This window comes from Amia ocellicauda, chromosome 6 (assembly GCF_036373705.1).
Source record: "Amia ocellicauda isolate fAmiCal2 chromosome 6, fAmiCal2.hap1, whole genome shotgun sequence".
NCBI classification, from domain to species: domain Eukaryota; kingdom Metazoa; phylum Chordata; class Actinopteri; order Amiiformes; family Amiidae; genus Amia; species Amia ocellicauda.
This window is the reverse complement of record NC_089855.1, coordinates 31,711,540-31,724,615: the sequence shown is the minus strand read 5'-3', so window position 1 is coordinate 31,724,615 and position 13,076 is coordinate 31,711,540. Positions and strand designations below refer to the sequence as shown.

The 13,076-nt window shown below is 41.1% G+C and overlaps 1 protein-coding gene across 1 annotated transcript; it reads right to left on the bottom strand.

Moving 5' to 3' along the window:
• Positions 1-6,466: 6,466 nt before the first annotated feature.
• Positions 6,467-13,076, bottom strand: cryaa (crystallin, alpha A). The gene is made up of 3 exons (XM_066706920.1): positions 12,808-13,076; positions 10,411-10,533; positions 6,467-7,629 (listed from the first exon to the last, which is right to left on the bottom strand). The coding sequence occupies exons 1-3, from the start codon at positions 13,003-13,005 to the stop codon at positions 7,420-7,422; spliced, it is 531 nt and encodes a 176-aa protein (XP_066563017.1). The 5' UTR covers positions 13,006-13,076; the 3' UTR covers positions 6,467-7,419.

The window sequence follows — 13,076 nt, the reverse complement described above, 5'->3', positions numbered from 1 at the left end:
AAATCCAGACACAACTCATGCTGGTGATGCATACAGTTGAGGCCGGAACACGGCCAACGCTGAAACACCAACGCCAATGATTAAAATATAATAATCGAACTTATGACATACAGTGTGACGTGTTTTGTCACTTCATGCAGAAGTTAATGTGAGTGTCAACTCAGGAAGAAAAAGACAACCCTTACATATCGATTAAAATATCTTAAAACTTTCCTGAATCTCAGAGGCACCCAGGCCTACACCCCAGCCCCCCAACTGCATACTCCGTTTATCAGAGATGAACTTATTTCTTCACTCACTCACCCACGCTCACTTGCACAGCAACATTCACACACAGATACAATATTCCACCCACACGTCTGCTCACACATCTTCCGAACCAGCACACTAAGAGAGAGCTTTGATCTGAACCTGACCTCTACCATTTACTTTCATGTAGTGAACTGCAAGTGAGCACTCAGAGAGACACCTGAGGGAGTCTTTCTGCGTCTTTGGATGGTGAGCAAAAAATATAAAAAGCACAGCGTGTGGCAGTTAGTTTTACGACATATCAGTAATGCTTGGCAGGCGGCTGAATTATATCACATTATGCACATCTGTGTACCTCTTTTTTTTTTTTACTGAGCGATAGTCAAAAGTTTTTCTGGCCCCTAGGATATGTGCCCTGTTTTTGAAACATCTCAAGATACATTTTCATCAACATACATTTAGCAAGGAAATGAAAAATAGATGGTTGGTTTCTTCACATGCCTTTAGAAAATTGGCTGAAATGTATAGATTGTTTTTCATCCATCATGCAAAACCTTGCACTGAAACATAAAAACTGATTTGGGGTTACATGGAAAAAAACAAAACACATTTTAGCAAATGTATTTGTCTTGATTTAGACCAATAATTCAAACTGTGGAGGTGATAAGATTTTTAATCTAACTAGCAACCTGAAACATGAGAAAATACTGTTGGGTATTAGAATATTAGAATATCTTGCTTAGATGTATGGACTGGCGTCCTGGGTGTATTCCTGCCTTGCGCCCTATGCCTGCCGGGATCGGCTTCAGCTTCCCCGAGACCCTCACCAGGATAAGCGGTTTCGAAGATGGATGGATGGATGGATGGATGGATGGATGGATGCTTAGATGTATTCAATTATTTGAAAGGATTGGGAAAGTAAATCATTGTTTTCTTGATGTTGGCAGAAATCTAGTTTTGAGGGAGTGATGTGATTATCTCCTTAAAGATAGAGGTTTTTTGCTTACATTAAATGAAAACATTAATAAATGATATGCTGATTATTTTGCCAAACAGGACAAACTTACATTCACAAATCTTATGAAGATGATTATCTTATTCTGTTGGTATACATCTCTTCTTGAGTATTGCTGAAATTTGTGTTTTTCTTTCATTCTTTCTTTCTTTCAAACACATATTTAATACAAGTGTATGTTTTGGGGAACAGTTCACAGTCCCTGTTTCAAGTGTAGCAATTGCTATAAGAAAAGCCCCACAGAACAAACCAAAGGTTCATTTCAGACTGTTTGAAGATGTGTGTGTGAGATGGCATTGGGACCAGAAAACACACCTCTAACACATTGATACCCCAATATATCAAGTACAGTACACACACCCATCTTAACTCATTTCAGTTAATTGGAGTTCTTAGAGCTTTCTCTGGTACAGCCTGAAAACAATAGGGATACATTTATGTATATTTATGAACAATGTTTATTACACTAAATACATCACTGAACCTCCAACTTAACTGTGTGTATGAATAGTCTAGACAGACACAGATTCTTTTGAATTTATTTATTTTCTCTGATCACCTTTTGAGGGCCCTTTAAGATGCATGTTCAGATTACACCTGTACACCATTTTAATCTATTTTACCTTCATTTAATTCCCTTGGATGTGTAATAAATATAGTAATGTGTCCGTTTACTGTGTATATTGAACATTATGTGCCAGTGTTTGATCAACTATGTTAGTCACCTTGGATAAAGGCATCAGCCAACAAAATCAATGAACTAAATCCTATTAAATATCTTAGGCTAAGGCATGTTATTGAGGTATCTGTATGGCAATACTGTTGCAATACCATAAGTCATCCCAGTAAAACGCCTTTGAATCTCACAGGAGAGACGCGCGATGAAGTTGATTTGACATCACTGCGTCCCAGGCCAGCTTTGCATATCGTAAAACACTTCATTTCCCTGCTTGCCATTTTCCAGATTGACGTTACAGCTGTCATAAGACTGTGAATCACCAGGACACATCATCCCAGTTTCGACACGGCCGTCAAGGGAAAACAGAACTGCAAACAAAAGTGAAATCGAAATCAGCATAACTAGCGTTACACCATTTCCTCACATCCCTAACACCGAGATCTCAGATTAAGTTGCCATAAACAAAACCCCGTATCATAAGGTCTCTAGCTTGATCGAGCAGGAGTGAGATCCTGAAAACGTGCACATAACCACGACCCGTCGCACTGGAGGCGAAAGGGATGCGTGCTGGTATGGGCGTCTGCGTGGAAACTGGAGAGGAAATGGGAGGAAGCGCCGTGGACGTCAGCACTGTGGGGTTTCTGCACGTATCCCAGGCACTTGAGGAGAGCCGGCCAAGATCTGACATTGCAAAACGGGATGCGCTGCCAGTACTATGCGCAGCACAAGCGAGGGCGAGGGGACAATGAACTGCACATCCGTCCCTGTAACGCAGACTTCCGCCGCGCCGCGCCGCTGCGCCAATGGGAGCGCCAGCACTGTGCAGCGCTGCGCAGAAGCCAGGAAATCCGCGCCACAAGAACGCCAAGTTTTCCGGCAGTCGGTGTCCACCCGCGCATCCCAGAGCTGCCTGTGCTGCTCGGGGTCAAACACTCAACCTAATGTGCGGCACTAAGAACCGATATGTCCCGGGGGCTGCGCACAGTCGCTCCCCTTCAGTCCCACCCATTAGCGACGGCGCTGCTCCTGTGAATGCACGGTTGCCTGGTTGCCGTCCTGCAGGCGAGACGCCGGGTTTGTTGTGCTCGGCTGCGTAAACCGAGCCAGGTAACGCGGCGCATCAATGGAGACGCAGACTGAGGTCAGCAGCTCTTTGGGTGTAAGATTGGGTAGGGACGTGTGCTGTGTCTGACTAATGGTGTGTGTGCAGGTTGTGCTTTGCCATTGTAACCGTTTTCTTTTGAAAAGAGAGATCCCATGGATACCTCATCTAAACAGCCCTACCCAGGCAAAATGACGCTATGGCGCAATGTACTTTATCCCAATGACGACATTGCCACTGCAACACTTGTCTTTCAATCATTTATTGACTGAATGTACAATTATGGGAAGACATTGTTTAAGTTGTAAGCATCCTGAATGACGTTTTGGCAATATATTTTAACTTAACTCTAGTTATACATTAATAATGTGTTCAAAATACTACCATAGCCCAGTATGAGAACACAAGGCATTTGGAATGCTCTAAAGAAGGGCAAGTAAGTATGTAATGGTTACAATATATTGTTCATATTATTTCTTTTTGGTATATAAAAAAAGCTAGTTTTTCAAGTATATATTTGTGTACCTAGCTTTGCAACAAGCATATTTCTGTCCTTAAAAGTAAGCAGTTAAGTCTGGATTTATGCCACATAATTTATACAGTCCTGCATATTCATTACAATCTCTTAATTAAACAGCCAATATTTAGCTCTCCTGAAATGTTATACCAGCCATGGGAAAATCTGTTGATCAAAACCCCATTTCCGTATCTTTTTTTTTTTTCTCGGAGAGAAGAAATTGTGTGTTTAGGATTGTATATCTTCTGTGAGTTGATTTTGGGATTGTTTCCCAGCAACACAGATAAATATTTTAGAGGCCGTGTGTGTGGTCTGATTTATCTCTGTATCCCACTCTGACGTAAGGTTTCTAACACAGACAAGATCATCTTTATCCCCCCAACTTTCAAAGTTATTAGCAGTACTTGATAGTATTCAACAATGGGAAGAAGTTGGTTCATAGGGTGGCAGACTATCATTCACTTTAGTCTTTATTTCTTTCATTTGAACAGGTGAGATTAACATATAAGTGCTGTGGGATCTTTATTGTCTCACGTAGGGGGCAGGGCTTCAGTTTAATGTTTCATTTGTTAAGATGGTCTGTAAATTACAGTGTTCTATATAATTTTCAGAGACCTTTGCTTACCTATTTCTGGCTAAAGTTGAAGAGTGCTATTTATTGGTGCTCCAACTCCACTTGAAACACCAAGCCCATGTTTTTTGGATGTCTCCCATTCAAGTACCTGGCTGTCTTACCCTTGCCAGGCTGCTGATAACTGACAAATGTCAAAATTCCTTAGGTGAGCCCAGCATAAGAGCAAAAGGCATTTGGTGCCTATGAAAGTAAGGAAGGTAACACTGTAGTAATACTGCAGTTCTAAGCTGATAAAACGTGTCAGAGAAAAGTAGCAGAAGTGATGCTTTATCATATATACTTTTAAGAAAGCCGAATCACTGTGTATTTACTACTACACAAAATGCTGAACTGGCTTTTCTGTGACCACGTGTGGCTCAAGTGTGAGGCACGCTCTGTAGACTTAAACCCAGATGACTGAGAGCTGATTTGCTTGGACTTATCTGGGGACAGAAGGAGTCTAAAGTCTCCAGCACAGGCTTCAAGCTGGTGAGTATGGCATAGAATCCTCTGGAGCACCGCTGGATTTTCCATACTGAAGCAAACCTCTTATCACTTTGTGCCACTGCTCCTCACGCACCACCCTGAACTTAAACCTGTGTGCACTGATCAGTTAGCACTTAGCACTTTCTCTGTAGCTTCTAATATACCAGCTCCTCCACATAGAGGATATAAAAAAGCCCTTTAGCACACCTTAGAGTGACACTGCAAGGACTGACACACACACACACACACACACATCTGATCGAGCAAAGTTGCTAATTGATGCTAATTAGCCCTCTATATTCAGCACAACGTGTTCCAGACAATAAACTTGAGCGCTGTAAAGATAGTGTTATGAAATGTAACAGGGCCAAGTCCAGGTAAGGACATCAAACGGTTGATTTGCTTTAATTGACAACTTGGAAATGGGGCAGCGACTTTTTAAGCGAGTCGTGCTTTATTCACTGTTCACTGTTGTTTTGCAAGCATTTCAGAGAATCCAAAACTAGAGAGTCATGTCATTATGGTCACTTATTAAACATGTACACAGTAAACTTGAAGTAAACAGTGAAGTGTGTTTTATTTCTTCGATGCTGCATGTGGAGTAGAGTAAAATCCCACTCCAGTGGTGTAAACTAAAGATATTGGATGTATTTGACTGTTCTCCTTATGTTCTGGACCTGACATTGATTATATTTCATAAGTTGGTGGCTGACATTCCTCCAGCTATCAAGTACACATGTCACATGCTGGCCCAGTTCCTGCTACTCCTAGATCAATTTAGTTCATTTTAAGATTACAAAGATAAGCTGGTCTGCGAACCTTTCTCGTCTGTGATTGTAGGCTATTGAACCCCAAGCCTCAGCAAGTCATTGCTTGAACGTTGCTGAGACAATAAGCTTAATGTGTATACATTTTATTGAGAGAAAAACACGTCATTACAGATCAAAAAGCACTGAAGTGAGACCCTTAGGAAGTTCGTCAGCTTTCCACATCATTCTTTTGCAATATGTTTTAATGATTTTGAAATAGTTATGGGAGAATCACTGTTATCAGATCATACCTTCATATTTGATTTATATCCATTATGTTGCGCAGCCCACTTCTGAACGCCTTCATTGTTAATTAACTTTATGTTTATTCCATTTTAGTTTCCTTAAAGGAATTTTCCACCGTAGAATATATTCATTTTGCGGTTTTGTCTTTCATCTCACAGGCTTCAATAGAGAAAAGAGACAGAATTCACCTTGTTTGGACATGATGTGACGAAACCTCAGAACTTTTCTGGATGGTTGCTCAGATCATAATATGCGTAGGTTGACAAGTTGTGTAGCCATGGATATTAAGTGACTTAAAATTTATGGCAGGTTATTTGAGATTTGTGTTATTCACATTTTGTTCTTCTCATGTTTTATGGATCCCCTTATTAAGAAAGGGGTTTTGTTTGATTTGATGACAACTTCCTTTGCCTTTTACATCAGTTCCATTCACAAATCGTAGGTGTCTGCAAAAGCCCCCATTAAACAATATATATCAGAGAGATGGAAAGAGTGCATGATCGCTGTATATATCCCTAGCAAGATTGGAAGTGAGCCAAACACAGGACACATGCAATCCAGGATTTGAAGGAAGAAACAGTTTTGCCTACTGGGCATGTTCCTCTTTCTATTTGCATTCATGACCATAGATGATTATTATTTAATATGTAATCTAATCCAATGCACTAATTCCCCTGGGTTGGAACTGCGCTGTAGAAGTTACCATTGGGAGAGTGGTTGGAAAAGAAAAAAGTAGAAGAAATCTTTTAATTTTACAACTTGATATTTTTATTAGACTGCTCAGATAATGTGCCAGATATCAGTATAACAAGGCAAAACTACGTGACAGGAAAGTTGTGATTACAAAAGAAAGGCATTGGAAGCTTTGACACAGGAGAGGAGAGCCCAGAGGTGGAAGGCTCAGTAGGAACATATCCCAGGGGTGTAATCCTTCTTTCTAAGAAATCCTCTGACACACATCAATATGCACTTAGACTGAACTCTCCCCAGTTTTTCTCACTCTGGCCTCTGGGAAACCAGGAAGTGTCGCTGTGTGGCTCAATTTGATCAGTCAGCATTAATTTCCCACAACCAACCTTGTAGTCAGGTGTAAATGTAACCTGGACAATTCTTGGACAGTACCCCAAATGTGTCCTCTCTCTTTGGTTTGTGTTTATTGGCAGGTCAAGAGAGGCCTAGTGATTTTTCCATTTCCAATTTTATCATTGGTACCAATTCGACTCCACGGTTGTTGTAGGGGAGTTGAGGTTATGGTTGCATTAGGTGAGAGTTCAGAAGTTAAGTGTCTCCACACAGATTATTGTTATTATTATTAATAATATTATTATTGTTATTATAATTATTTGATATATCATGTTTGTTAAGCTTGATCCCCCTATCTGATCTCCATCCATCCTCATAGTAATATTAAAAAAAATAAAAGAAAAAAATAAACTAGATATACACTGATATCTGTGAGATGGCTCTCAGTAAAGAAGCGGTAAGGAGTAGGAAGAGAAGGAAGGGGGTGGACTGGAGGTGAATGCGGATCGAGAGGGGTTGGGGAATCCGTGCTTTCATAGGACCACCTCCACCTCCACTAACCACTGGGGAAACCCAACAATCTGTCCCCCAACCTCTCCCACAAACCTCCCACCCCACTCCCCGCCCGCTGCTTCTGCCTCCCTCCACCCCCTCACCCTTCCTTGGCAGCAGGATCACGCCTAAGAGGATGCGGCGGAAGTGGGCTTCTCCTCGCGGGTCACGGGGATGTTCCGGTCGCCGCGGCTGGAGTCTGTGCCTGTGGACGTCTTGGGGCCACAGAGGGTCAGGAGCCCATCAGAGGACAGCGAGCAGGTGATAGCCGACTGATCCACGTTGGAGGGCAGGCGGTAGCGGCGTTGGAACTCGCGGGAAATGTAGCCATGGTCGTCCTGCAAGAGAGAGAAACGTCACTGGGCAGGGGGTCTTGGCAGACGCTGAAAAATCAGTTCAGAAAAGTATTGCAAGGCCGTGTTGCTAAACTACCATTCAGTTAGCACCCGATTTAAGACCTGGGAATATCAGATGATTTGACTTCAATTAAGTAGACAATTGACAAGAGGTGGAATGAAAGCCAGAACAAGACATTGCTCCTTGAGGACTGGAGAGGCTGTGGGAGTAGTAGGCCAAGAAAGCAGTCATGGCTACCCCACAAAATAAATCAGGCAGTTGATGCCACTCAGTGAAACCTCCTTCCCTCTGTCTGCTTGTGACATGTATGAATTCTTTACAGAGTTTTGGAAAGTCTGCAGGAATTCCCTTGCAGTTACACAAAACAGAAATTTTAAGAAACTCCTGACGCCCTCTAGTGACGGTGTGGCTCAGACACAGTTGTGTGGAATTTTTGAACTTTTCCTTTGAGGGCTAACTGAGGTTACAACACTGCATAAACCTGACGTTTTGAGTGAACGAGCTACATGTACATAAGAGGAAACCCCAGTCAACTATAAATAGGGAATAAATTAAATAAAAAACATTTTTTTTGAAATAGACAAAAGCACTGTTGTGGGGATATTTACTGATGTCTGACTTCTGAGTATCTCCCTTCCAAGGCTCTTGTGCCATCCTCATAGACAATACCCTTGTTGAAATGGCATTTCTAACTGTCATAACTGGTAGGGCTGAGGAAACTATTAACTACATCGCTTGTGTGGGGGGTATGAGCCCATATTTGTACACCTGTGGGAGGAGGTAAAGGGAGGTTGCAGTTAGGTGAAACAAAAAAAGCTTAAATTACTGGCCTCTTCTGTGACTGAGTTAATGGGACAGTGTAGTCTCTTCTGGCTTTACTATTGGGTTTTCTCAAGGATGTAGGAGTTTAGTCCTTGGTGCTAGGGAAAACATGATCAGGACACCGACATGAATAGTTCTTCATTTTCATAATATAGCCATGAATGTCAAGATGTTGTGAGCCTTCTTTTAAATCGGCGTGAATACAAAATCACTTTCCTTATTTAACCATTTGAGATTTAAAAGAAAGAAATGTAAAGATTATTATTTTAATTTTGAACAAGATTCATTAGCTGTTTGGAATCTTGGAATTCAATCTTTCTTATTTTGTTTACAGGTAAATGTATATATATTTATATCTGCAATAGATGTATATGCATTATTAAGAATCACAGTTTTTTCTGCATTGGAAGGCAACACAAGCCCAACTCATACTGCATATGTAGGGAAGTCAAACAGCCTTTTAGGTTTCTGCTGGAATATCAAGAGCGGTGGAAAAAAAAAAATAGCTCCCAGGCATTTGCTGAACCCATGAGGTTAGATGGAAATTTGAGCTGCCTAGAGGGAAGTCTGCTGGGAAATCAAGTTATGACACAAAGCTGTATGAAAAACCACTACCTGAAAGAAAAAGAACTACATTAAAAAACCCATATATTTATTTAATAATGTCTTCTTTTTACAAATCATTGATACAATTTTGGTCCTGTTGCAATGCAGCCTGGGACATTACATTTTGGAATTGATATGAAATAGAACATGGTTGCATCCAGGTACTTCCCTGGCCATTGTGTGCTTTGGTTTAAATGGTGTCACTTGGCTGCCCTTGGGAAGTGGGGGAAGTGTGATGTCTTCCGGAATTTGACAAACGTTTACTTCAGCCTAATCTGAACGGATCTGGAGGTAGCAATCTTTACGCAGAATTGATTATAGTGGTAAGACGTGCAATGTGGTTCAGTGTTTGAGAGAATGCCTTACTCACACCTGACTATTACCCATGCTTGTTTACCCTAATCATAGCCTGGGTAAGGCATAGAGAGAGACAGTACTAGACTGTGTACAGCACCTAACTGTCATTCCTGCACATACCTTTACAGAAACCCAAGAGGAAGCCAGACAAGAATGAGGGGACAGTTTGTTTAATTGATGCTTAGTCACACATCTACTACAATGTTTAAGAAAAGGACATCAACACTAGTCTATACCTCACAGTACTAATACTAGGGATTATGCATGAATTAGGTAATTCCACTGGATTGACCAGAAGGTGGGGCAAGGATACCGTTTGGGAACGAGCAACGCAAGCGCTCAGAGAAGGAATCTGATATTTTCTGGAATGTTGTGGCTGAAGAACGTGCCGTCACCATGATAAAGGCCTCTTCACCAGGCAGATGCTTATCTTACACGTGACCCAAAAAGCAGTAGGATGCCCCAAGGCAGCTGATCTTTGATCACACATTCGAAGGCTGCTGACTGTATAGGACGGAGTTTATCACATGTCCCCCTCAGGCCAAGGCAACCAGCTCGTAATACAAACATCAAGATGCGGAAGTAAATTTTTTATCCCTCACATATGAGACCTTCTGTGATTATCTTTTTATTTTTTAATCTTGCAAATATGTCTTCAACAGAAGTATGCAGGAATGAGGTAGTGGTTGTGGAGCATTTATGTGTCTGTCAATAAATAGCTCCTTTTGATTATGATAGACTAGATGTATAATCATTGATTTCCACTACTTAGTCTGTGTGTAAGGTGATGGACCGAGGGAAACGTAAGGAAGAGCAATGTGTAACTGAGTATAGTTTTACATAGAGTATAGTGTAACTGAGAGTCTAGAGGTACAGTAAAGTTTAACAGAGAGTATAGTGTAACTGAATATAGTTTCACAGAGAATATAGAGTGAGAGAATGCAGGCCAGTGAATTGATAGCAAATTGGTAGCGTACCTGTCTCTCTCCATGCTTGCCTTGAATTTCCACATAGTCATCCATAACCTTCACGTTCAGCTCGTCAGGGGAGAAGTGTTTGACATCCAGGAAGATTGTGAACTTGTCCCTGTCAGACCGCACCTGCCGGAGGGGAGAGGGGGTAAGAGACTGAGTCAGGGCACCCGTCGCTCTCTTGCAATTGCATTAGCGACGGGGCTAAATTTGGAGCCTAGTTCGAACAGATGCAAAACTCACTGGGTGTGTTCTTTGACTGGGTTCCCATGCACTACAAATATATAATTTTCATATCAAGTCAAAATGTGAGATCCATCACTTTTCATGTGCCACAAGTACCCCCATGTTTGTATATCTAAAATATATGGGATACATATACATTTTAGTCTTTAATCCATATTTATTTTATAGGTAGCAAATATAGGTTGAGGTTACTTTCTACAATATATTTTCAACATAAAATAAAACTAAGTATAACAAGATGACAAAATATAACATCTTTTTCAAATCTATAAAAAAAAAAATGGTCTGGGCCAATTGTGTCATATAAGAAAATATAAGGATCACATATTGCTATCGTGTATTAAAACCTGTATTCTGTATTAGCTTCCCATTTCTACTAAGGAGTTTGCATCTTCAAAGCTCTTAACATTATGCACAAGTTACATTGCCTTGAACAAAACAGCACTGCAGACTAATGATGGCATTTGTCCAGAGCAATCAGAAACTCTGAATTTGTGCTACACACAAGATTTCAGCTATGTAGCATAATGGTGACTGACAGCACCACAATGAACTTCAGCAAACATCTCTCCACTGTATTTAAAGTAGAGTAGAAATGACAAATTTGAACTAAATTTACATATCTGCCTCCTCTCTTTACCTCAGTAGAGGTAGGGCTTGAATGTTTAGGGTTTAGTTTCCTTGTCACTAGTTGTATTTGAATGTTAATCAGTTGTCTTTCAGAGGCATTTGCATACTAATTCTGAGAATGAGGCACAACGAGAAAAGTGACACATGGGATGTCAAGTCAGACGAGGTGTGAGAGTAAAGGGGCTTTTAAAATGGGGTTTAACGTTGAGGGCAGGGTGAGTGATTCATAGCATGGGTTGACTCGAAATGTGTTTGAATGACAAAGAAGGCAAATTCTCAAGACTCAATTCTGAAGACTCAATCAAGATATAAGGGTCAAAAGGAGATACTTTGTTGAGTCTCTCATGGCTTTTTCTGAGTTGGCTCAAAATATGGCTCAGGAGACATCACATGATCAAAAATAAAAAATAAATTAAATCTGCAAGCATTACATAAGTTTGACAAATGTCTGATCATATAAATGCATAACTCCCAAAGGTTCTGTTTTGTTAAGTTCAATATCTACAATAAATCAGATATGTGTTTCTTTGTTTGATACCAGTTCCCAAAAAGTTTTTCCATGTTTAACTTATTATTTCTGATATCTGGTATCTAGTCCTGAGAAATAAGAAATAAGGAAGCATTAATACAAGGGAAAGCACTAATAGCCTGCAGTCTAATGCCACATTTGGGAGTTTTATAATTACGGTCACTAGAAAGTGACAGGAAATGGTCTTGAAAGTGGACTACTTGTCTTTCAGTCTCTTCTGTTTGGTTCCCCCCTTCTTTTTTCCCATCCCTTCGCTCTACCAGTATCAGAATTTTTTAACACAAAAGCCAATACCAATAATAGTAAAGCTGTTTCTATAAGAAGAAAAACAAACAGCGTTTAATATCAAATGTAATGAGGAACAGTCACTGATTCGTTGAGAGAGTTCTTATCCGTATTCTGGATTATTGTGAGCTAACTCAGGTTGAGTATATGTGTCCCGACTCTGTTGTAGAAGTTGGCATCATTGCTTCACTGGCAGTGAAGGTCACCTGTGTACAGTGCTCGACTGTGACTGGGGAAGAGGGTCACTTGATATTTCAGAATGTTATTATTCTATTTCTGTTTATTCTAGCACTGCTCCCATCTGAAAAGATAACTGCAAGGGAAAGATGCTTTGCTTCAGCTAAGGTTTATTCAATTTGTCACACATGACTGTCACACCTCTGGAATCAGTTTTTGTAGCGTTTTACTGCCATGGGGCAGCACAGAGCAGAACAATGTGTTTGTGGGTCGCTAAGTCTTCAGCAGAGAGACTATAAATTTGTAGTTATGGTCCTGTTTTGAAGTTGTTTTTTTTATCTGTCCAGCTCACTGGACTGGTCCACGTTCATGAAGCGTTAACATTGTGTCTTTTATAAGACGAAAACCCTAGCCTGTGCGAGGAGTGTGCTGTGTTCCTGCATGTGCCGCTCTTTCCACCGTAGCTGCAACTACGCGACAAAGTCTCGACTACCGCAACAGGAAAATCAGATTAGCAAAGGAGAAGAAGGTTTTACCTCAGAGATGCCGGAATTGGTCGATTCCATGAAGTTGCGGAAGAGGGTCTGTCTGTAGAAAGGGCTGATGGTAGAGGTGGCATAGGGAAAGAGGTCGTACTCGAACAGCCCTTCCCCGAAAAACTGGTCAAAGAGACGGCTGGGGTAGAGGGAGCCCAGGGCCCGTCTAAACCAGGGGTGCTGGATGGCAATATCCATTGTGGTTGGCTGCTTGGCTGGCTGGCTGCTTGACTGGCTGCTGCTCTTTACAATGAGCTCAAAGTGGGGAG

What these genes read in the sequence shown, in the direction of transcription:
- cryaa (XM_066706920.1), bottom strand. Translation starts at nt 13,005, where the DNA reads ATGGATATTGCCATCCAGCACCCCTGGTTTAGACGGGCCCTGGGCTCC. An exon ending in CCAATTCCGGCATCTCTGAG is followed by an intron (nt 10,534 to 12,807) that starts GTAAAACCTTCT and finishes CCCCTCCGGCAG; the next exon opens with GTGCGGTCTGACAGGGACAA. An exon ending in GCAAGCATGGAGAGAGACAG is followed by an intron (nt 7,630 to 10,410) that starts GTACGCTACCAA and finishes TCTCTCTTGCAG; the next exon opens with GACGACCATGGCTACATTTC.